The sequence below is a fragment of the Phragmites australis genome, chromosome 5 (assembly GCF_958298935.1).
Source record: "Phragmites australis chromosome 5, lpPhrAust1.1, whole genome shotgun sequence".
NCBI lineage: Eukaryota > Viridiplantae > Streptophyta > Magnoliopsida > Poales > Poaceae > Phragmites > Phragmites australis.
In genome coordinates, this window is record NC_084925.1 from 7,938,379 (window position 1) to 7,962,881 (window position 24,503).

General features: G+C 41.2%; 3 protein-coding genes across 5 annotated transcripts; all 3 read right to left on the reverse strand.

Moving 5' to 3' along the window:
- Positions 1-336: 336 nt before the first annotated feature.
- Positions 337-4,089, reverse strand: LOC133917419 (homeobox protein ATH1-like). 3 transcript variants are annotated; one of them, XM_062361319.1, is made up of 6 exons: positions 3,922-4,089; positions 3,696-3,859; positions 1,720-3,249; positions 1,227-1,621; positions 1,058-1,118; positions 337-595 (listed from the first exon to the last, which is right to left on the reverse strand). In XM_062361319.1, the coding sequence occupies exons 3-6, from the start codon at positions 2,710-2,712 to the stop codon at positions 449-451; spliced, it is 1,596 nt and encodes a 531-aa protein (XP_062217303.1). In that variant the 5' UTR covers positions 2,713-3,249; positions 3,696-3,859; positions 3,922-4,089; the 3' UTR covers positions 337-448. The 3 variants fall into 3 exon arrangements, with proteins under 3 accessions (XP_062217303.1, XP_062217302.1, XP_062217304.1); XM_062361318.1 differs by having other exon boundaries at positions 3,696-4,089; XM_062361320.1 differs by lacking the exons at positions 3,696-3,859; positions 3,922-4,089 and having other exon boundaries at positions 1,720-3,470.
- A 9,912-nt stretch (positions 4,090-14,001) lies between these two features.
- Positions 14,002-18,233, reverse strand: LOC133918666 (mitochondrial carrier protein CoAc2). Its single transcript, XM_062362651.1, has 7 exons — positions 17,963-18,233; positions 16,215-16,300; positions 15,919-16,126; positions 15,555-15,681; positions 15,285-15,469; positions 15,088-15,207; positions 14,002-14,561 (listed from the first exon to the last, which is right to left on the reverse strand). Exons 1-7 carry the CDS (start codon positions 18,104-18,106, stop codon positions 14,421-14,423), a joined length of 1,011 nt encoding a protein of 336 aa, XP_062218635.1. The 5' UTR covers positions 18,107-18,233; the 3' UTR covers positions 14,002-14,420.
- Positions 18,234-19,239: 1,006 nt separating this feature from the next.
- Positions 19,240-21,627, reverse strand: LOC133917420 (inorganic pyrophosphatase 2-like). Its single transcript, XM_062361321.1, has 4 exons — positions 21,061-21,627; positions 20,736-20,857; positions 20,010-20,223; positions 19,240-19,909 (listed from the first exon to the last, which is right to left on the reverse strand). Exons 1-4 carry the CDS (start codon positions 21,208-21,210, stop codon positions 19,484-19,486), a joined length of 912 nt encoding a protein of 303 aa, XP_062217305.1. The 5' UTR covers positions 21,211-21,627; the 3' UTR covers positions 19,240-19,483.
- Between the last annotated feature and the right edge of the window lie 2,876 nt (positions 21,628-24,503).

The following is a 24,503-nucleotide window of genomic DNA, read 5'->3' on the forward strand; positions in this document are numbered from 1 at the left end:
CCTACAATAGCATCACTTCGTACTTTGAGCAACCAAGGCTTTGAACACTCACTTCATGAATCATGGCTCCATGATTTCTGTCTATGTTGTCCTATTTAGATACTGATCACAACTCAGTTTTGATGATACTGATCACAACTCAGTTTTGACGGTGTGTATTCTGAATTGGCTGGGCTTAGCTCTAGAACCTAGCATGAACCAAGCTCCAAGATTACTGAGATTACCTACTACAACCTGACAAGAAACAAGCTTGGAATCTGCAATTGAATCATGTATATGCTCAATTCATTCTCCCTGCTCTTCCAAGTGAAGAAGGATGCACTGATGATCCATTGGAAAATGCTAGCATTGGCAATTATATGTACATATAACAGAAGAAAAAAAATTACAATGGCAAATACATCAACGGCAGAAGCTGAATGCTACAACGCAGTTCATTGCCCATCTTCTAACCGACAAGATCTTGGCTGCTCATGTGCTGCTCCATTGCCACCCCCTGCCCTCCTCCAGCTGAGCTCCTCTTCAGATCCTGGTACATCTCCTCGATCATCGGCTTCCATATCCGAACTCGCGCGTTTATGAACCAGTTCGACACCTAGCAACGCAGATCACTCAAATTCGTCACCAAAAAGTTCCAATTTGAAATGAGCTTGATGGAACTTTGTTTCAGACGGAGGGAAGCTTGTACCTGTGAAAAATTTATCGTCGAAAAAAAATCGATAAACCCGATAATCCTGTTGAGGGCCGGTAAATTTACTTATCGACCAAAATTTCGGTAATTTTTGAATTTAGCGTCATTTGATTTCCGGATCCAACATGCGAGCAACAAAACGTCGATCCGTATGCCGCAAACCGCCAAACCACCCATTCCAATCGAAATACATTTATGTGTTATTTTTTATGTCAAATGATTTGGATGCAATCTATAATTTTTTATATAATTGAACCTTTATTTTCAAATTTTATCCGAAATTTTTTGTCTATCGCCGATAAAATTCCGATAAATCCGATAATTCTGTTTATTTTTTTTATCGATAAATTTTTCCTTGGCTTGTACCTGGTTCCTGGTGAGGCCGCTTCTTGCAGCTAGCACGTCCTTGTCATGGTCGTTCGGATACCTGACCAAAGCACCATCTGATCATGATCAACGATGTCGATTCATAGTCACATTTATCGATGAACATGCGGCAAGATCATGGCTTTGAGCGATCGGGGAACGGACTTACGGTTTCAGGAAGTTCTCGAACATCCACGCCTTGAGCACGGCGACGGACTTCTCCGGCAGGCCGCGCTGCGGCCGCCAGCACTGCTGCTCGCCGGGCCGCAGCTGCTGAACCGCCCAGTGCTTCTGTATGAACGCCGCCTCCCAGCTCCGCTCCATGTCGCCGGCCGTCACCGAAGACGACGACTCCCCCAAGCAGGCGGGCCTGCTCGCCGCCGCCATAATCTCGCCGGCGATCCGCCGCCTCAGGCCACGGTACATTGCCGACAAGGCACGGTGCGCGAACGGCGCGCAGATGCTGCCATTGCCGATGCCGGCGCCGCCCGACTGCGTCAGGGTGCTGAACTTGGCCATCGTGCTCTGGATCTCATCCAAGCATTGGTTATACTTTTGATCGATCTGCAAATCATTATCGAAACGTAGTTTGTTAATCTGAATTGCATAAGAAAAATGCTGTGAAATTTGCTTTAAATATAGCCGTATGAACGAACGCCCACCAGCTGAAGCATCTTGATGAGGTCGCTCCTGATCCTCTGAGCCTCCCCCCACCGGGGGCCGGCGTCACCGCCGTGCGGGTGCTCCCCGGAGCATGCAATGAGCTGGTTCGAGCTGACCGCGGACGGCGCGCCAACCGAGCCACTCGACTGCCACGGGCCGCTGTCCGAGTCGGCGGCAAGGTCCGCAACGCCGTTCAGCAGGCGACCGACAACGTCGTTGAGCACCTCCTGTGCCACCGCCGCGTACGGCGAGCGCGCCACCACCACGGCGAAGTGCGCGGACCTGGAGCGCGCTCGCGGGTACACCGGCGGCAGCTCGGTCAGGGCAGAGCGACTTGCTACCGACGAGCACTGGTCGGTGGCGTTCAGCATGCCGTCCGATGACGACTTGGGGCACAGGGTCAGCGACAGCTCGCTCGCCGCCGGCGCATTGGCGCTGCCGCATGCGGTGAGCGGGTAGTGGACGCAGGCCGCGTCAGGGAGCTCGGCGAGGTGGCAGGACCCATGGACCGAGACGGTACTTGATCCGTCGACGCTGCTCCAGCTGCCGTACGGCTTCTTGGACGACGATGATGACCAAACCGCCATCGCACCCGACTGGCCGGGGCACGCCAGACATGCCACGCTGCAGCTGCCAACGTCGGCGGCACCATACCCGTCGTCCATATCCTCCCCCGGCGGCGTCCTCGCGCCGAGGTGGTCGTCCTGCGGCGGTGCGGGCGCGGTGGCGAAGAGCTGGCTGGCGAAGGAGGCGAGTATCACGTTGTTCGCAGCGAACTGCGCGCCCAGGTCCGTCGCCGTCGCGGCGCCGCCAATTGCCGCGCCGCCGAGGCCGAACCCGAAGCCGCCATGCTCAAGAAGCATGCTCGGGTGGAAGTACGGCACGTCAGTGCTCATCATGCCGCCGCCGCCGCCGCCGCTGCCCGCCATGAAGTAACCGCCGTTCATGGCTTCCACACCGATTTGCGAAAACGTTGACGGATTACTTGTCATTGTAGCCCCAGAAATCTTTAAGAATTACTGTGATTTCAGCACACCAGCAAACAACAGCATGAATTAGATCACTGGATACATTGTTATTTGCAGTTTTTGTCGGATCAATATTAAGTGTCCTCGTTAAAAAAATGGTTGCTTGTACAGTTGCACATAGCAAAACTTTCATCTTTCCACCAACTATTTTTGCAGTACCACAATAATCAGGCGTACAAGCTCAAAAAGGATCCTCATGTTGATTGCTAAATTATTCACTTGGAAGAAGAAAAAAGAGTGGGAGAAAAGTATAATCTTGCTGCAACTCTCAAGATATGCACAAGTTACAACATCCTAGTTCTGCTAACTAGTATCTGCCTGCCATTCCTGTAAGCTGCAGGACTGAATCGAACACATTCCTAAATGGATTATAGCATGTATGGTTCATGAACAATAAACTAATGTAATTACAGTGACTAGAGATGTGATTATTAATATGCATATGTGACAGAATGAAGTACAGACAAATGAAGTTCCCGATGCAGATCGTCACCAAATAGCCTAGCAAATCGAAAAAAGACAAGCGTAAGCTGCAATTATTCCTTGAAGAAGAGTAAGTTGAGAAAGAAGCCCTTGCCAAACCACATGCCTACTCCAAAGCAATCAGAGGCAATATAAGATGAACACAAGAACCAAGTGAGACAAAAAGAAAACCCCCAATAACTCTTTGAAGCTTCAGCTCCTCATGCACGTCCTAAAATGGAAAGATGAGCACTTCCAAATGGAATGCGAATAAGGAACAAAAAAACAATTGGGACAGGGAGGTGCTATCACTTCTCAGGCAAGCATGATGATCAAAACTAAAAGGCAAGGTAGGCCTACCTATATCACATCAAACTAATCACTGTTTAAGAAAAAAAAAACACCAAACAAAATTAACCCAAGAACAAGCATGGTATCATAAGAGAAATCCAAGGACCAGGACAAGAAGAATGAACTTTAATTACCTGACGACTACTCTAATATGTTCTAGCCTTGTGGCTAGTTTCTCCCACGCTCCACTTTTCTCTTGCTGTAGCAAATGCAAGCAGGCAATTCACAAGGCAAGAGGACTGGAGGAGGAGGCCAAGAAAGTATGTCCAAACCTGCTGCTTTGGTTTATACTGCATGACTGTTGAGCAGGGTGTGGTCAAGGGTGAGGCAACATCAAACCATACAAGCAAACCACTCTACCTATCAATCAGAGAAGAAGCATGCAGCAATGCAAGCAAAAGCCTTCTGAGCTAGTAACACAAGAAGACAAGACGAAGGGAAGATGGGTCTAGCATTTGTGAAAGCTTCGCAGTGGGACTGTTTGAGCACCGCTACTCTACTCACTGTGCAGGCTTTTGAGGGACGCTTCTCTATGATGATGGAACCGGTTCGTCTGACGTTCACATCAACCGGATACAGTCACTGATACGTAGGCCTCTGTTCCTGTCTCATGCATAGGACATTTTGTTTGCTTTATTTTCTGCATACACTTACACACCGATCCTTGTGATATTCATTTAGGCGTGGTCCGTGCAAATGATCTAATAGGGCAGCTAATAGTGTGATTGGTTGTTCGGTTAGTCTCAGGCTGAATAAAAATAGGATGAATAATGTTATATTTATTGAGGAGGAGAGTATATGGTTGGTTGTATCTGTTTAGACAGATTAAATTAAGATTCTATTTGATTGACTGAATCTAAGATTGTACGAGCGAATATAAGAGTTGAGATTATGATTAGTTGTCCGTATATAAATGATTTTATGATACTCACATTAGACCGTATGTATGAGCGGATGTAGACTTTGCATCCGTCGAGCCAAGCCGTTTATGCAGGCTACATCCGTTAGACTAGATTATAAATATATATTTGTATCCGCTCAACCAAAATAGATTAGTATATATAGATAGCTAAATATAGTTTTTAAAAAAAATTATACTTAGCCGACGTATCCGATAACCAGTCGCACAGATCCTGGAATCGCTGTGCAGGGTTTGCAGCTGCAGCTGCAGCTTCTTGCAGGATGCGAGTATCAAACTTGCCAGTTGCCAGTTTGCCACACTGCCCACACACCTTGAGACAAAGGAGCATTGCTCCCTCAGTAGCTGCACACAAGTCACTTGGAGAGAAAAAATCGCATGCGTACCTCCCAAGGCCGCTATTTGAACCACATGAATTTTACGTAAAACAGTATACCTCCTGCAGAAATCCTACGGAATTCAGGCGTTGCAATGAAATCGATCTAGATCGAATCAAACCACTCTGCTACCTGACTGCATGGATGGATTACCACGCGAGTAGGACGGGGAGCAGGTGGTTGCTGCATTTATGGACGACTGTTGGTGTTGAATCAAATAAAATGAGTAAAAATTTAAAATTAAACAGCATATATAATCGTATTTATTGAAATTTAGATAATATATTATCGTATTTACAATTTTAATATCCATATTCGACACTTTATTTATCAAAAACTGATTTTCGGTACATCGTACATAAAAAAAAACGTTGGCTCGAACATATTCGACATACGAGGTGCCGAATATAAGCTCCAGTGCGATATTCAGCACCTCATATGCCGAATATCAGTTGTATTCGGTACATGATGCGTCGAATATCTCATGGGCTATTCGGCTACAATGTGGTCTATGTCGGCTGCGGATATTATGATGCTGTCATTTTATGTCGAAATCTCATTGGTCAGTATATACCATATTCGGTATATACGGCATCTTGTGTGTCAAATACATCTGATTTTCAGCATATGAGGTGCCGAATATGAGTATTCGGTGAATATACCTGATTTTTTTATAAGTTACCGAATATGGGTTATAGTGTTATATTCTACACTCGGGTCCGTGTTTTTTCGATGTACGATGTATCGAAAATTATTTTTTGAAAAATATCAAATACGAATGCTAAAATTATAAATACAACAATATATTACCTATTCTGATAAATATAATCATATATAATATTATCTAATTTTAGATTTTACCAATAAAATGAGGCACACGACGACGGACGGGGGCTACGTTCCCTGGTACAGTAGAGGGACCCTCCTCTGGAACGGAGCGCTGCATTGCATTGGGAAATGGGAAGGCTAATACTACTAGTTACAGGCAGGCGGGATCGATGATGTCAGCAAAATCTGGGGAGATCTCTGGCAGACACAGCCATTAATTATATGGGACCAGAGAGGAACTCCCGTTCTCAAATAAAACATCGTTTTAGAGATTCATTCTGTTCTTAAATAAAATAAATATAGTTTTATGTTTTCAGTGGTGTTTTTCTAAAGGGGCTACAACCGGAGGTTGGAGTTGAGACTGAATAGGTGGGGTGGATTAAACCAAATTTTGAGAACGGAATTTTGTTCTCAACCGATCAAACCAAAATTTGGTCTTGTCAGGCTATTTTAGTCTCCAAATTTTTTTTCGTCTGCCCAGCCCATCCCTTCACAAATGCTCGGCGTGATTTGGGCACCGGAAGCGCTCGCCCGAGCTGCACCGCCCCTGCCGTGCTGATGTGGCAGCAAGGAGAGGGCGGTGCTTTGTATTAATTGATGGATGAAAAACCATCAAACAATTATATCTCTTAGATAGTGATTCTATTTCTTAATCCGTTTGAACTAACATGCTGCATACAATTTAATTTACAAATCAAGACCCATACTCCTCTATTTAGAAATAATAGATATATTTCTTTTTAAAAAGTCAAACTTTGTATACTTTAACTAAATTTTAATTAAATTATAAGAATATCTAGTGTATAAAAACTATACAACTGGATTCACAATTTAAAATGATTTCACACTATGTATGATTTGTAGCTATAAATAATATATTTTATAAGAAAATCTTAGCCAAAATTTTATTTCAAAGACTGAGAAGAAAATACGCATATTATTTCTAAACGGATAGAGTATTGACTATATTTAATGTTCAAATTTTGTTTTTATTTAAGGTCCACATGTTATACTAATAATAATATATTTTTGACTTACCTCGAACTAAACGTCAAGTTTGAGAACAAAATTTGATCATATTTCGATTTTAACCATAGACAAAATTTGTTTGGCTCACTTTGGCCACCAACTAAATAGGCTCTATATGTTATTAATTAGAAATAGAAGCAATTAAAAGGGGTAATATATTAAAGACGACTATACAACTAGATTTACAAATTTTATATACTTTAACTAATATTTAATTAAATTATAAAAATATTTAGTGTATAATAACTATACAACTAGATTTACAACCCAAGCTGATTTCATATTATATAAATTTTATAACTATAAATAATATATTTTATAAGAAAATTTTAATTAAAATCTAATTTCAAAGGTCGAGTAAAAAAATTGGTTTACCATTTCTCACCGGCATAGTATAATATGGACTGGTATAATCATTGGTACGTCACTGTAGCAAGATGGAGATATAGCATGAACTCCAAAATCAAGGAAACCTGTCTGTTTCTCTTCCTCCTTTGTACCCCTTGGGAAAAGGGAATATGGGTCTGCGCACCTCTGCGGTTGTCTGTATGAGCTCGAACGCAGGTGCTTATCCACGGCGCTCGTCTTACGTGATATTACACACGTGTACGTATTCACACATGTAGTAAAAAAGATTTAGAGGCTTGAGTATATATATTTTTATTCTAATCTAACTGAACTCAGTCTAGTCACGAATAAGCACCGGAACCAGTTACTCTGACATACGTTAGATAACAGTTATTACTAAGGGCATGTTTGTTTCAGCTAGAGATTCTGAAAAGCAGCTTATAAAAGCTGGATTGTGAAAAGTTGGATTGTGAAAAAGTTGGATTGTGAAAAGCTTTTAGACTGTAGATTCAAAAAAAATTAATGGACAGTTTAGTAAAATGGACTTTCACAATCTATCAAAAGCTGAGGAAAACCAGCTTCTCAGATTCTCACAATCCAACCAGCAGATTTTAAAAAGCTATAACCAAAAGCTGTCTGTTTGTTTCAGCTTCGGATTATAAAAGCTGAAAGCCAGAATCCGAAGCTGAAACAAACAGGGCCTAATTGAATCTCTATTTATGACTAAGTTGAGTCTAATTAGATGAGAATAGAGTATATACTCATGCCTCAATCTTTTTTACTCTGTGTAAATACGTACACATGTGTGTAATATAAGTGTGTATATATATGGGTAATATGTGTACCTACGTACTTTATAAAGAGAGACTTAGGGTGTGTTTAGTTTCAAGGATGGAGTGGAATGAGAGGGGTGATTCTGTTTTTTTAGTGTTTGGTTTAAGAGCAGCAGGGATAGGATCATCTCTTAAAAAATATTCTTTTAATATGCTGGATAAAGCTATCCCTCTAAATCAGTAGAACAAAGCCATCTATCTTTGTCAATTATACTTATAAATATGTTTGTATTACTTATTAGTATATATTACTATGAGATTAGAATTTTTAAGATTATTGTACTAATTAGTGGTAATTAATGAGCTAATTAGAGTATGATTAGGATTAATTAGCATATTTTATTGTTGATTAGTAACAACTACTATAAAAGTAACATTAATACACGTGAGTACATGTTAGTTAATTAGTGTATTATTAATAATTATTATTTAAAATTAAAAAATATAATTAGTTGATGATTCCCATCTTCATCCGTTCTCATTAAAAAAAGAGAAACTCATCACATTAAAAAAAATCATCCTATATCATATACTACTTTACCTCCAATCAAACACGCCCTTATGTGGCTCATGATCTATACCAAATATATGTGGTGTGATTACCAGGAAACCATGCTCTACAGATCACACAAACCAAGTGGCCAATTTGTTCCTGAGATGTTACGAAAAAAAAATATATCAGGTACTATTATGTGTTGGTGTGCATATGGAGGTAATCCACTGCAAGAAGGTATGACCTCCATGGCAGTAGCCTATGGATCCTAGGCTGTCCTCCATCCCTGCTCCCTACGTACCTGTGCATAGTGTCCAGCCTCCCTACTCCCTATCCTTAGACTAGGTTTGTCTGCTGCACACATTACATTATTGCGTACACAGTCGTTTTAGCTGGTTTTCTTTTTTTGAGTAAATTGTTTTTGTCAGCTAATGCTGCAAAGTTTCCTGCTTGCAGAAGCTAATTAGCAGTAGTTATGTACTTGGCTTGGTTAAGTAGTGAAGCACCAATATTCACATGCTAGCAGCAGGATACAGTAATCTATGTGCAAAACTGAGGTACACAGAGCCTTCTATGCAATGTGAATAGCTGCAAGATTGAGATTGAGGCAAGTAGTAGAGCCTTGTATGCAAGGTGAATAACAAACAACCTTGCCTGGAGGACATAAAGAATTTGGAGTAAATAAGAGTATTTTTAATAGATTCTCTAAATCTCACTCTTTATATTTTTATATAAAAAAAATTTTTAAAGATTTTTTTCTATTTTTTACGCGTTCTAACTGACTCTTTAAATCTTGCTCCTAAATTTTACTCACTTATAAATTTTATATTCTATAAATAAAAAATATTTGCAACGGCTATATTTCTAACGGTAAAATTTTGTATATAATTGAATTTGTTTGAATTAAAAGAAGAATATCACATGAAATAATAAAAATACATATAATGAAACATTACAAAGAAACTCACTTTTTAACCATATAATCTAGAGCTAAAATTAATTTTAAAAATTAGTCATCACATAAGAAGAATATTAGTGATTTTTTTTAGATTTTTGAGAATTTACTTAAGACACTCGTAATTGTTAAAAGTTATAAAAGTAGTCTTTTTTAGATAATTTTAGTTTAAATTTTACATAGGTTTTTTTAATCTAATTAAAATAGGTTGTATATTGATTATGAAATATATAAAAAAGTTTTAAAATGTTTAGAGCAATAGAAGACTATTATTGAAGAGATAGGAAGGAGAAATCAGAGCTGTCTAGTAATGTTCACAGCTGTTACATCCTCATGGTCCATACTGTCACGATAGCGAGCCTCTCTCCTGCTCCCTGGATGTGGCGAGTGAGTAAAGCGGATAGCGAGCGAGCAAAAATAAGGAGTATAGCGAGTCAGTTGGAGCGTTTTTTTTTCAACTCGCCAAATCTGAGGATGCCGAGCCGTATAGCCGGCCCCTTGAAGTTGCTCTAAGGCAGCACCAGAGTCATTGTTCACTCAGGAACTCAGGCCCTGATTCAGTAAGGTGCAGAGTGCTCTCAGAGTTATTTCATGCGCTGCTGCAGTTGATTCATATGTACACTCAACATGTATACAAAATTACTTTACCCCCTTCTTTTTATTTGCAAGGATACTTCACCCATTTTAAGTCTCGAGGGATGGACATAGACAGAGTTCTTGAGATAAACCTCTCAAGTAACCACAACGTCGTATGCAATGATAGTAATGCAGTTGGAGTATCACACAGGCTAGAAACTGAAACCATGGCTTCTGTCAGAAGTTAACTGGATACGTTCAGAGAACTGAAACTGTATCAAGAACCAGTACAGGCTACGGCATAGAGGTAAAGAATCCGAATTTTGCAAGAATCTGAATCAAAATCCAAGTATCCAACACATACCGTGTTGCAACCCGCAAGAATCCAACAAGGTGCGGAAAACAAAAATAAAGTCGACCACTTCCAATGGAGTTTTATGGCTGTATATAGACCGGGTCAAGCTGATTTCAAATACAGCTTCCTCTAAGAACTTGCCAACGCATGTTCTGATAACCTGCACCCAATATTGATTGGTGGAGATTTCAATATCTTAAGATATCGACACCAGAAAAATAATGACATGTTCCAAAATAGATTGTCTTTCCTGTTTAAAGTAGTCATCAACAGCTTGTACCTTAAGGAAATCGAACTTTCAAGCCAACAATACACCTGAGCCAACAATCTTCCTACCCCTACATTTGAGAAGCTTGACGGAATGTTAATGACCATAAAGTGGGAATCAAAATACTCACTGGTCATTGTTTGTGCTCTCGAACGAACGATAATATCAGACCATGCTTCCATCCTTCTAGACACTAGAGACTCTTTTGCTTGGGTGGGTCATTCAATTTTAAATTGGGTTGGTTATATCATGAGGGATTTGTAGAATGGGTCTTGGAGGTGCGGAATCGACCATCTAAAGGTCAAACGTCCGTACAAAGGTAGACACATAAACTCCGTTAGCTGAGGCATAATCCCAGAGGCTTGGCATTGAACACTGTTGGTGCGTACAAAAAAGAAGAAAAAACACTTGTAAATCATTGACAACCTTAACAGAATATCCAAGACAAGGGGTTGACTGATCTAGAAATTGAAAAAAATAAAGCAGTCTAACTTGAAGCTGGTTACACTTCTCCGTGAAGAGGAGCTAAAATGGTACAAAAGAGTCAAAACGAATCACGTTCTCTATGGTGAGAGTAATACAAAGGGATAATTGCAAATAAACTATTATTCTTGGTGTTATTGCAAGCTTGCCACTAAAAAATTACAAAAATACTATTAAAATTGTTGTTCGAGTGGCATCGTTGTAAAAAATAAAAAACCAGAAAGGTATTTGCAAATGCCCCTAATACAAAATATTTTCACTCAATTGCTAATAGCAAACATAGGAAAAATCATATTTATTGCCTAGAATAGGACGAAGGTATAATCGAGGGGATCACAAATTGAGGCTTACATTACAAAGTACTGCAAAGAGCTTTTCGGCCCACCAGAGCACAACTACTTTTCGTTGAGTTCATCACGAAGAGGAACATCCCTTTGGTGATAGATGCCAAAAATGACATACTATTGACCCCTTTTTAATGAAAATGAAGTGCAGGATGAATTTTCCAAATAGAGCACAATAAAGCTCCTTGCCCGAATGAATTCTGAATTCTACCATATATTATGGGATATCATCAAGGAAGATACAATGATGTTATTACATGATTTGCATTCTGGTACTCTACTGCTTTATAGTATAAACTTTGGCATAAATACCCTACTTCCTAAGGTCAAAGAAGCTAACCACATCCAACAATAAAGTCCGATATGCTTGTTGAATGTGAGCTTCAAGATCTTTGCAGAAGTGACCACATATCGTATAAATAGCATAGTAGATCGGATAATTCGACCCACTCGAACCGCATTTATGCGAGGGCAAAATATCTTAGAAGGGGTAGTCACCCTGCATGAGACCTTACAACAATGTCAAGTAGCCTTTTTTATTGCAATCATTCGTATGAAAGGTTTCTCGTCTAAATGGTGCTCATGGGTCACCTAAATGGTGCTCATGGGTAGAGACCTTTATCTCTGGGTCAAAGTTAATGCTAATACTGGCTAGTACTTCCAAAAAAAAAGTTCTTAAGACAAGGGGACCCACTCTATTCAATTCTTTTTTACATTGCCGCTGACATATTGGCAGTCCACATTGAGAGTCAAAAGAGATGGGCAAATTGATGGTTTAGTGCCACACCTCGTCGATATGTTGATGACACTCTCCTATTCATGAACCATGATTATGAAAAAGCCAGAAATATGAAGGCCTTACTCTATGACTTTGAATAGCTCTCTGGGCTAAAGGTAAACTTACACAAAAGTGAATTATTTTGTTTTGGTGCGACTCAGGACAACGTTGAACAGTATGCCGAATTGTTAGGATGTGCTATGGGGGAGTTTCTCATGCGTAATCTAGGAATTCCGATCCATAATAGAAAACTCAAGAATGCAGATTGAAAAAGGGTCAAGGAAATATTTGAAAAGAGACTGAGCAGCTGGATATGCAAGCTTCTGTCTACGGGAGGCGGGCTTGTTCTTCTTAATTCGGTTCTAAGTAGTCTTCTTACACATATGATATATTTTTTTCCTTATTCCATGAATACTAAAGAGACTGAACTACTTTTTTCAGATTCTACTGGCAAAACGATAGTCAGAAAAAAGTACCATCTCGCAAAATGGAGTTTACTATGTCAACACAAATATTAGGGTGGTTTAGGGATTCGAGACCTTGATGTTCAAAATACAGCCTTCTTTGTAAATGGCTTTTTAAACTAGGAACCGAAGAGGGGGTCTAGCAAAAATTATTGAGAAACAAGTATCTAGGTTTCAAACATCCATCATGTGTCAATTGAAAACCAGACGATTCACACTTTTGAGTAGGTCTCATGAAGGTGAGACTGCATCTATTTTGTTTTGGCACCTTCATCCTAAAACGATGGATCACAAAACTGGTTTTGGGAGGACCATTGGTTGAGAAACTGTTCATTGAGAGACCAATTAAAGTATGACTCAGTTATCAAAGTGCTACAATCCTTTCCACCAGATGTCTTATTCTGTAGGAAACTAATAGGACTAAAACTGGTAGCATAGAACAAATTACTTCAACACCTTACCAATATTAATCTTCCACAATAGCGCAATGAGTTTTGATGGAATTTGACCCAATCGGTAAGATTCTGTGTCAACTCTGTATATCATGCTCTCCTTCACAGCGACGCTCCAATAGTGAATAAGCAATTGTGAAAAATAAAAGTACAGTTAAAAATTAAAATCTTTGTTTGGTACCTACATAAAGGGATACTCTTAACCAAAGGAAATCTAGCTGAAAGACATTGACAAGGTAGTTCGAAGTGTTGCTTTTGCCACAAAGATGAGACAATTAAGCATATCTTTTTTACCTATCATTTCGCCAAATCTGCATGGTTTCTCATCCAGATGGCTTCGAATTTTTACAAACCACGTAGTGTTCCAAATTTATTCGGAAATTAACTTCGTGGTCTTAGTAAACAATGAGAAGCCACAATTATGGTAGCAGCAGGAGCCTTTTGTTGGTCGTTATGACTATATATAAATGATATTGTCTTTAATAAGAAGAAAAATATTTCTTCTTTATAGGTAATTTATACATATATACATTGGCTTCATACCTAGTCTGTTCTGCAACAGCAGGAGCTTCTGTTGCATCGAAAGACGGTGATGGTTGCATTCATGCACTTGGAATGGGTGGCAAGGAAGCTTTTTACCTAGTTTGAATGACTGTCTAAACTGTAGATCAAAACTCCTCCACAATAAACCAGCACTGGAGTATTTTCCTTCCTACATTTGTTTGTGTTTCCCTTTTTTCTTTTGTTCGGTTTGTATGTGTGCATCTTAGTTATATAGAGGTAGAGATTACTCTTATATGTTTGTATCATCTAGACATAACTGAGTCAATAAAAAAAGTGCAGAAAACAAGGCATGATATATTCTTGTACTTCTGGCAAAGGTTGACGCAAACAAGTCATAACCAGGTCTAAAAGAAGCTACATATGACAGCAGGAAATCCCAAGTCTGAACTCAGCTTTTTAATCAACAAGCAGAAGTAGAAAGACGAGCATATTAGCTTTGAAAGGCTCTGAGTTTTTTTTTTTGGAACTAAACAAGGTTCTGAATTCTGACCTCACCAAGAACTTCTCAGTTTGAGACAAGCTACTATTCAATTATATACAGAATCTGTACAGGGTGAAATTCCACAAGAATTGGTAATTTGCAAGGAATTATGTACCTCTTGTTAAATGCTAGGATGTTTCTTGGCATCGACGACTTGCTTATGGGCTTATTGATGGTCGATCACTACCTCCATTTTATTGTTGAAGCCTAGTAACTATGGCGATGCGGCTCCAAAAAAGAATGCTATACTACACGCCTTATGAATGTTAAGGCAGCAAGGAGCATCACATCATCGAAAGAGTTAAACTCATTCTAACTGGAGTGAATAGGAGCTGCATTACTTCTTTCTTCTGTCAATACAGCAACAGTTGCTGCTTCCTCCCTTGATGGAACTTTAAGCCAAACCTTCATCGAGTCATAAACAGTAAATCCTATGGCTACAGATGGTACAACCTGTGAAAGAGAGAACGTATGAAGATGTATATTTTCATTTTGACATCAAATACAGATTATTTACTTTATTAACTTCAAAAGGAGGAGATGAACATTATGTATGTAGTATTCATAACTATATCAATCAATAAATATTACGTGAGGCACTCTTTTGCCTTTTTGCTTGTAACACAGAAATGAAAGGAAAATATGCTGATGTGTCCAAACTAAAATACTACTACAGAATGATCGCACAAATAGAACAACAGCCCTTGATGAAATGGCTAACTCCTACACAGTTCAGCTAAATTAATTAATTGACATAAAAGCGCAAGTGCTTAAATGAACCAAAGACTTTGGAGGCTTCCGATGACAATACATATCAGAACTTATAGCTTTGCCAAAGTCAAGTTCTACAGTCAAGAAATGGGAATTGCAGTGTTTCAATAGCTGCTGCTTACCTGCCGTTTCTCGGCAGCTAAAAAAGGCTTTCTAAGCAAAATACAACTAAATAAACTATTAGTGTACAATACTGGAAATATCTCACCTTCAAATAGTTGATAGATAATCCTGAGAATAGTTGTCGCCAACCTTGCTGTTTCGCTATCATAACAAGGCTTTCAAATGTTCCTTTCCCCACAAGGCTGGATGATGAAAGGGCCTGAACCTGAAAATTGTGCATCAGAAATTATTCTTTAGAATATTCAAATGCTTAATGGCCACATGCTATGAAGAAAACTGTACCTGCATTTGCCGCCTAACAACATCAAGGGGGTATGTTATTGTCTGTCCTAGCAAACCAGCAACTGATCCACAACCAAGTTTTGCTATGATATCTTTTCTGTGCTCTTCAGGAACATGAGTCTTCATCTTCTCATAAAAGTAGAACTTAAGACCAGAGTAAGGGAAGATTCCATATAGTGATGGAGCTGAAGAACAATAAATCTTAGTTAATAGAAGGGAGTGTATTAGAAACTAGCCTTGAGAAAACACTGAAATACAATATAGGCATACCCATGCCATGGTATAGGCCTTTCAGTCCATTTTGTCTGTATATTGTTTTGACACAATCCATGATCCCTTTGTAAACCTGCTGAGAGGGCTTAGATTCTCTGAAACCGATATTCACTGCACCTTTTACCTGCAGAGAAGACTACTAATTAGAAAGGAATTGACAATTGAAGGAAATGGGCGATATACTCATAAAAGAGTACACTAGATAGGTCCTATTAAAAACAACAATAACAGTAGATTATGATAATCAGATCATTGTTCAGAGAATATGTTGACCTGTAAATACATCAAAGGTGGCTTAAAACCAACAGAAGAAGTGTGGTTTTCTAGTTCAATGGAGGATGCAAGAAGGATTTGGACCAACCTGATAAGCCAGCTTTGTGCGGACTAGATCAAGAGGGTATGTGCATATGACAGCTGTTCCTCCAGCTATCGATCCGGCCATGAGATCAAGAACAGGCCCTTGCTCAATATTAGGAAAACCAAGAATGATCCATCGGCGGTATTCTTCATAGGCCATATAATGCAAAGCTGCATAAGGAACAATTCGAGCAACACTAGCTCCATTTCCCCTAGGGAAAGACAATTCAAAAGTCAAGCTCAAGAGCACAATATGTATTGATAACCCACAATTGTTCTGTAAACTAGGAAGAGACCAACCTGTAAAACCCTAAAAGACCTTCTGTCCGAAAGATAGTTTGGAAGGATCCTATCAATCCAGAACCATGAAACTCTGCTCTTCTTGTCTGAAAGCTCCAATAGGTTTCAAATATCAGATGTAAGTGTCATGGTGATAGAGGAAGGGGATTCTGTACAAGCACGAATTTCGAAATAGTGACAACGAACTAAGTGATTGGGACTACAATTATTTTGAAGTAGTGACAACGAACTAAGTTTCATGATGACCAGTTCATGGTTTCTAATAGCAAAAAAAGCACATAAGACAACATATTTTCCTATTTGTATACTGGAACAATATGAACATAAAAACTAGATATTTCCATGAATGCAATATTCTTTAGTTGAATATTTAATTTATCAAAAATTCAAAAGTATAATGGAAATGTTAATTTTGTATAGCAGGTTAGTTAGGTTGCACTTGGCACCAATTTTCTTTTATGTGGAAATGCCCAGCCCAGGTTATTCCATTTAGTAGCATTGGTGTAACATATGTGTTCCACTCTTCTGTCGTAACTGCCACTGTGAAGTTCAATCCTCTGCACACAAGGTACTTTTAAAAGCAGAGTTCCAACCATCAGCCAAATTAGCAGTCATGTTACAAGACATCAGGGTCGCTGATATTTGCTAATCTGTAATCTCCAAAATGAAAGGCTGTGGGGGCTTTCTGCCTCCTAAATATCATCCTGGAAAACTGATTTTCTCACCATTGCTCAATGAATATTCAACTCCTACACCCGAGCATTATCTAGCACTATCCAGGCATTCCCAGAAACTTCCTTCCTAAAAGGCTTTTCATTTCATTAAGTGGTATATTTCCCCGCTTTCTGTCCTGTTACATATAATACTTGACCTGGTATTATAGATTTCACTAAGACCCCACATGAAAAAGTTCAAAAGCTAGCATATGCATGAGAAATTGGGAATACAGACTATTTTCTAAACTTAGTTCATCTAAGCCAGAATCCCCTGTGGGGATCTCAGCGCTCCAAGCTTATAACTTTGGTTGCAGTATCTCAATCAAGAAATATCAATTTTATTCTTCCCAAATTAGTAATTTAGCAGAGGTTCCCATCTAATAGCCTTACATTTCCTAACCAAACTGAACTCACAGTTCAACTAAGCTAGATCCCTAATTTCCCAACGAAGCAGACGTCTACTCCAGTCTCCAGTAAATCAACCACTGACCTCAAACCTTTAATTTCATTTATCCTTCACTTCATAAACCATAATAGTACCAACTCCTAACCCTTGCACAAAGAATGTGCCACGGATTACCAAGGACCAATCCTAAACCTGATAGCACTAGCAAATTCTAACCAAAATTTTGAATGCCCATCAATGTTTCCCCAATGGCCCGATTATAGCATTACGAAGCATCTTAGGATTCTTCACAAGTTCACGCCCTGCATGGCCAAGTGTTCAAGAAAGAATACATTGCTACTGCCAAACCTTTCAAGATTTCTCGGGATTTTCGTTCCTCACGGAATTTCGATCTTTAACAATGAAAGAGACTCGAGGGTACTCGCCTTTCGGCGAAAAAGAACCCACCGACAAGATTACCCGACAACAGAAGCCTCACAAAATCCCATTTCGTCTCCCGGTGGCTCATTAAAGGTAAAATATGCCACGGGAACATTCCCCAAGAACCCAAGATAACCCCAATTCGTCAAGATTCTACATGCTATCACCAACGAAACAAACTGCGGGACTAGAATGACCCTACGTGCCTGGAAGAGAATCTTGACGCGCTCGAGCGGCGCGACGGCGGACTTGGCGACGCCTCCGGCGACCCCTCCAGCGACGAGCTCCCGCACGGCGAGCGGCAGCGCGGCGCCGCTGCTCTCCGCCGCCTCCCGGGCCCGCGCGTCCATGGCGCCCCTCCCTCCTCCTCGCCCTCCTCTCGCGCGTGGACACGGGAGGAGAGCGAGAGGGAGAAGCGAAGCGAGTTAGGTGGGAGAGAAGCCGCCCCGGCCCCGAGACGCCAAGGCAGAGAGAGAGAGAGAGGGGGGGGGGGGGACGAAAGCGAATATGTAAGTGGGGCCCATATGTTCCAGGGCGTGGGGCCCATATGTAAGTGGGAGCAGCGGCCCACGTGGATAGCGTGGAGGTGTCCGGAGGAAAGGGGGAGGAAGCGAAGCGGGAGGTGGTCAGATGTGTCGGAATTGGTGTTTGCGCATTTGTTCCGTAGCAGCAGCTGGTCTGATGACATGTACTATTGTTTTATCTTTAATTTAACTATTAGATAAAAAATAGATAATATAGATAGAATATTTTTAATAAGCTTTTATAAAATTTGCTTCACTGATCAGTTATGACAGAATTAAGGGTAAGATTATATTTTAAATTCTAGTGCTTATGATTTATGCGCGATAATAAATCTATAAAAAAAATTCTTCTTTCTTCTTCTCTACTTTTTTTTCTTCCTTCTCTTTTTCTTATATGCCCAAAAATTAAATGAGGCTTATGAAGCTCTTAAGTGCACCTAGGAGGTAAGGGGGCTTAAACTCCCCTAACCCCTCCTGATCTGTCGCTGTTTACGTCCACACTAATTCTTTCAGCAGTATCATTTGTATGCGTGTGATAAAGATGTACTCACAAGTACGTGAGTGTGGTATACATGCGTAGTGATGTATACCCGTGCTTGTGCATCACCTTGTAATTTGCAAAAATTGTTCCGATTCAAATATGTTGAGTCACTTCCTAGATAAACTTAGAGATAAACACATCGAAAGCGCAAATGTTAAATTGTTTCAACGATTTAGGTTCGTGGCCTATGTAATTAACGAAAAATTACTCTTAAATTAAGATGTCATAGTGCGATTTTTTTCAAGGAATAGTGTGATTTGACTAAAAGAGTACTCAGAGTCAAGAAATGAAATACTCTCCTCTCTTTTTATGCAAGAATTGGAGAATTCGATGTGCATCGCAGTTGATGCAAAAGTCAGATTGAATCATTTGGCTCTTAGATTAAACATGAGGTGCATGCGTGTGTGGACAAGCATGAAGTGTGCGTGGAGAACTTTGATTACTCAAAAGGAGATAGGTCATTCGTTGCATTTGTTTAAAAACAGTCCCCGAGCCAACAACTAGAGAATAAGAATAGTATATGGTTGGATGGTACAAACTGGAAACAATCGCTGTCTTCCAGTTTCAGGTGCTGCTGCAGCCTGCAGACTTGTTCTTGCATGATTCACTCCTACTCGCAACAGGAGGTGAAGTTATCAGGCCTCCGTCCATGGATGGCATGATCAGTTGGGCACACGGACCGCCTTGGGGAGGAGCGCCTCCTGCACGGAGGGAACCAGCGGCGGCAGGACGCGGCACTCGGGCACGGGGACCATGCCCACGCCGGCGACATCTTCTTCCGGTACACTTGCAGAGCGGGCAATCTCGTTGTCGACGATGCCGAGAAGCACCCTGCCGAGGTCCTCGAAGCCGGCCCACCCGCGGACGGTGCCGTGCCCGGCGCCCGGCGGTGAGCCCGCGATGAGGTCACACACGGGGTACCCCGTCCGCGGCATCACGTAGTCCCCTTCACACAGCTTCAGGGACGGGCAGTAGTCGCCCCTGCCATCGCCCAGGTACACGACGGCCCTCCTCCGCCTCTTCGCCGTGGCGGCGCCGGCCGAGGCTTCTTCCTGGAGGTGGAGGAGTATCCTCTCCATCACCTTGCCCTGAAATTGAGTGGCACCAAGCTCCAGTGAGGCGATCAATGATCAACAAGCAACTGATCGGACATGCAGATTCAGTGATGCAAATGTATGCACGTGTCACCTTGCACATGTTGGGAGGGCATGTGGGGAGGGCGCAACCGTGGCCGGGGGCGGAGGCGTGGAACTCGTGGTAGGGGCGGATCCTGAGGCGGCCGGCGGCGTCCACGTGGGCGGGGTTGGTGTCGATCGCGGAGAAGTAGCCGGCGAGGCCGTGGTGCGCGAGGATGGTGTCGATGAAGAAGGTGTTGGCGTCGCTCAGGATCCGCAGCTCGCACCTGCACCATGCATGCACGCATCGATCAATCACCACACGAGTAGTATTCGCGCAAGACACACGTCAGTACGGTACAGAATCTGGAGGCAAGCTAGCACCCATGCCATGCGTGCGTGTTGGCTCCACCTCCGGCCACGCAGATGGATCAGCCAAAACACCCGATCCTACACACAACTCACGTCGACACTGGAAGCAAGGAGACGAACTCGAGCATATATCCTTTTGGTGCTGAGCTCAGAGGACAAACATGCAGGAGCAACTACTGCTCGGGTCTCATGTCACACCTCTGAGACATGGACAACTAATCATGCATGCTGCTAATTCCTCGCCGCACTCCGCTTATTCCATGACGACTCAGTCGTGAGCAAGACACACCCTGCCGACTAGCACAGACCAACAAGCTAACTCCTACATGCAACACCCATGCACTACTCCAGGTGACAGACACGTACTACTAACTCATGCAACTAACACACAATAAACACGGTCAAGATTAGTGCTAACAGTGCGTACCCAAGGGCGTGCGCGGATCTGATGGCCGCGGTGACGTGAGGGGACAGCGGCGCCGTTCTGAGGCAAGCTCTGATGTCTTGGATCGTCTTGCCTTGCGAGTGCAGCTCGCCCATCATTGCATCCTGCAGTGATCAATCAACAATCGCAATTGTTCATTGATCGGCAAATCGCAATCGGTGAAACCAGAGTGCAAACGCGCACTTGTGTCACCATGTCAGGGCGTCTTTAGCACAAGGCTATTAAACAACAAAGAGATCGACCACTGGTAGATAAAAAAAAAAAAGGATTCTTGGAAAGGTGGAACCGGCAGGCCGGCGGCGCTCACGATGGCGTAGTTCCAGGGCAGTTGGCGCAGGAGCTCGTCGAACCGTTGGGTGGCGCCGAGGGCGTCGACGACCCAGTTGTCGCTGTCACAGTCGACGATGGTCTTGTCGAAGTCGAACACCACCAGGGGGGCGCCGTTGCTAGCCGCCATTGTTGCGCCTCGCCTCAAAGCTAAGCTCTGAATCTCTGATCAGAGCAGAGCAGAGCAGCAGCTGTCTACAGAACAGAAGAGGGAACGAACTGAGAAGGATGCCTGCCTTGCACTGAGCGGATCGGTTCGATCACCATTGGCGATGTATTTATAGAGGGGAGCAAGAAGGGAGGCGACGTAGTAGCCATGCCAGCAGCTCGGCTCTGCTCCTGGCATGATGAAACGGAATTGGCAGAGAGAACAAGTAATGGAAGATCACGCGCGCACAGAGAGACGGCCTCGTTGGTTAATGCGCTCTGATGCATGGCGTCTGCATTATTGCGTCCACAAGATCGAATAATTTTCTGCTCCTTTTCCCACAAATGTTCACGGGGAGGAATGGGGATCGTTCCTGAGAATATTCCTGGAACAAAGGGTGTTTGCTCATCGGCGCTTCCCCGCCACCGCTTTCCAGGCGGTTATAACGGCCGGTGCCGTGCCGCCTTTCCCACGACGCCTTTCATGGGATGGCCGGAAAACCTGTGTCGTGGGCGGGTGTGCATTGTGCAAATATGACCTCGCAAGCCTTTCTATTTACGAGAGAACTGTTTTACGAGTTTTCATTCTTGGACAAAGGTCAAATGGTGAAGAAGGACCTTTATCTTGCAACCATGGGAAGGAAATTTTGCCTATGAACGACGACATCGTGGAGCGGTTTGTACATGCCTCGATCAGCAACTCAACATTACTTTTACAGTTACAGATGGATCCATGGGTACCAGCTTAGCCATGCATGCATATTGCTGCAGCAAAGAACTGCATGCGAAGATAGATTTGGCAGCTTGGTCTTGGTCTAGCTAGGGATAGAGCTGCTTCCGTGTCCGACAGCAAGAGCTGGATCAGTTGCTCTCCCAATCTGCAGGCGCAGCTTGTCACCCGGCCACGGCGTCGCTGACGTGTTCCGGCACCAGGCACGTACCTGCATGCTCGTAGCTACGTCCGACATGGCAGAATAGAAAACGTCGGGCCGGTCCGGTCGAGTAGATGCATACGTACGTTGTGCGGGTTCACCAAGCGAATAAGATCAAAGTGGAATATATATATACCCCGGCTGGCCCAACCGAGTCGGCCAATCCTAGCCACGCTCACCCGCGTGCGCCACGTATCCTCATGCCGCTCGGCTCACATGCCCACGCCCACACCCCCGTGTGCTACATGTCCCCGCGTCGCTCGCCTTGCGCGCCCGCGCTCGCCACATGTCCCTCCACGTGCTACTCGTCCTGTGCCACCGCTTAAGTAATTACTAGTTTGATTGGCATGCGTAGCCCGCGCTCATTTTTATTTTACTGTGTAGAGCACGAAAAAAAATATTAAAAAATTAAGTTCACAAATTTTGTATATTTCAATATTTATTTATAAAATCATTAATGTTAAACACATCAATATCTATATTCTAACGGTGGAAGGAATGATGCTCTCTCAGGGGCTTGCTGCTGTAGCAGTGGGCCCAAGTACATATACGTACATATATATATATATATACATATGTATAGATATACATGTATACGTATATATATACATACATATATACATACATATGTAATTTTCTTTTAAAAAATTCTAGAAAAATATCGAAATGAATATTAGTTACATTAATAAATCAGCTAAAAAATCTAAAATGCAAAGAAAAATAGAAAGTTAGATAGTTTGGTAACAAATTAGTTTGACAATAACTACTAAATTGCAGGAGAAAAAGGATGTATTGATTTCTAAGAGGACACAGTTACATGTCTTCATGAGAATAGAAGGCATTTAATTCCTTGCTACAATGCTATGTTGCAAAGAATAGTTTGTCTCGCATAGCTAGAAATCTTTGGGTTATAAGACAAAATAACCCAAAATTTCTGACTTGATTTGTTTGCTTCACAATTGTTAGAAGGACATAGCTGTATGGTCTTTTGAAAAATAGTGGTAAGTAATGAAAAACATGTATGATGTAATAAAGGCAAAGAACAAAAAATAGATAGCATACTGAGAAGCTATTTTGACAGTAATTAATATGTTGCAGGGGCAAAACTATATATTGATTTCTAGCAGAACATGGCTACAAAATAATATTACATACATAGATGTATATCTATATTTAGAAAACTGTCTTCATGAGAATAGAAGTCAAGCAGTTTTCTTGTGGTATGTTAAGTTGCAAAGAACAGTTGTTTGTCGATAGCATGAAATACATGAGTTATAAGAGAGAATAATCCAAAATATTTACCTTGTTCTATTCACTCCAAAATTGTTAGAAGGATATAGCTGGCTGGTGTTTTTGGAATTTTTTTATTGGAAAATTATGGAGCATTGTTGCATAAAAAAAATTCAGCCTCCAAATTCTGTTTCTGCGTAGTTCATAACTGTTGGAGAACTCTGTGATGGACAACATTCTTGGTGATCATTCCAGTAGTACCATCCTCATTCTTAATTAGTATTTTGAGACCTTCTTTTGATGTTACCCTTGAAAGAGCTACATAAAGTTGCCCATATGTAAATACAAGACATTTCAAATATACTCCAACTCTATGAAGTGTTTGGCCTTAAATTAATTATAGAGAAAACAATAGTACTTTTATGCATGCACATAGTTTTAACATGTAGGTGAAAGTAATACTAACTTAAAAAAATTGTTTCATATTTTTTTGAGTTTTAGATATTTTTCTTTGCATTTTAGATTTTTTTAGCTAATTTATTAATATAGCTAATATTCATTTCGATATTTTTCTAGAATTTTTTGAAAAAGAAAATTACATATGTATGTATATATGTATATATATGCATATATATGCATATATATATATATACGTATACCTATACATATGTATGTATATATATGTGTATGTGTATATATACATGTATATACGTATACATACTTAGGGCCTACTGCTACAGTAGCAGGCCCCTGAGAGGGCGCTATTCCTTCCACCGTTAGGATATAGATATGGATTTAGTAGCTGTCATATATTAATTTTTTATAGTATTTAGTAGTTATCATTCAGTAATTTTCCAGTAGTTATTAGTAGTTTTGTTATTCAGTAGTTATGTCAGTAGCTAGACAACTACTGAAAAATTATTCAGTAGTCTTTAATAATTTAGTATTCAGTAGTTTTAATTCACAGTAAACTTGTTTAGTAGCTTGTTAGTAGTTATTAATAGTTACCAGTAGTATTAGTAGTTTATTCAATAGTTTTTATCAGTAGTTTTGCTCAGTAATTTTGTTAAGTTGTGTCAGTAGTTTGTTCAGTAGTGATAATTACTAATACTAT

Coding starts and splice junctions, on each gene's coding strand:
- LOC133917419 (XM_062361319.1), bottom strand. CDS start 2,712: ATGACAAGTAATCCGTCAACGTTTTCGCAAATCGGTGTGGAAGCCATG. Junction 1,622..1,719: donor TCATCAAGATGCTTCAGCTG/GTGGGCGTTCGT, acceptor AATGATTTGCAG/ATCGATCAAAAGTATAACCA. Junction 596..1,057: donor GCGGCCTCACCAGGAACCAG/GTACAAGCCAAG, acceptor CTGCGTTGCTAG/GTGTCGAACTGGTTCATAAA.
- LOC133918666 (XM_062362651.1), bottom strand. CDS start 18,106: ATGGACGCGCGGGCCCGGGAGGCGGCGGAGAGCAGCGGCGCCGCGCTG. Junction 15,682..15,918: donor GCACAAAGCTGGCTTATCAG/GTTGGTCCAAAT, acceptor TCTTCTCTGCAG/GTAAAAGGTGCAGTGAATAT. Junction 15,470..15,554: donor AGGCCTATACCATGGCATGG/GTATGCCTATAT, acceptor ATTGTTCTTCAG/CTCCATCACTATATGGAATC.
- LOC133917420 (XM_062361321.1), bottom strand. CDS start 21,210: ATGGCGGCTAGCAACGGCGCCCCCCTGGTGGTGTTCGACTTCGACAAG. Junction 20,858..21,060: donor TGCCCTGGAACTACGCCATC/GTGAGCGCCGCC, acceptor TGATCACTGCAG/GATGCAATGATGGGCGAGCT. Junction 19,910..20,009: donor GCCCTCCCAACATGTGCAAG/GTGACACGTGCA, acceptor ACTCAATTTCAG/GGCAAGGTGATGGAGAGGAT.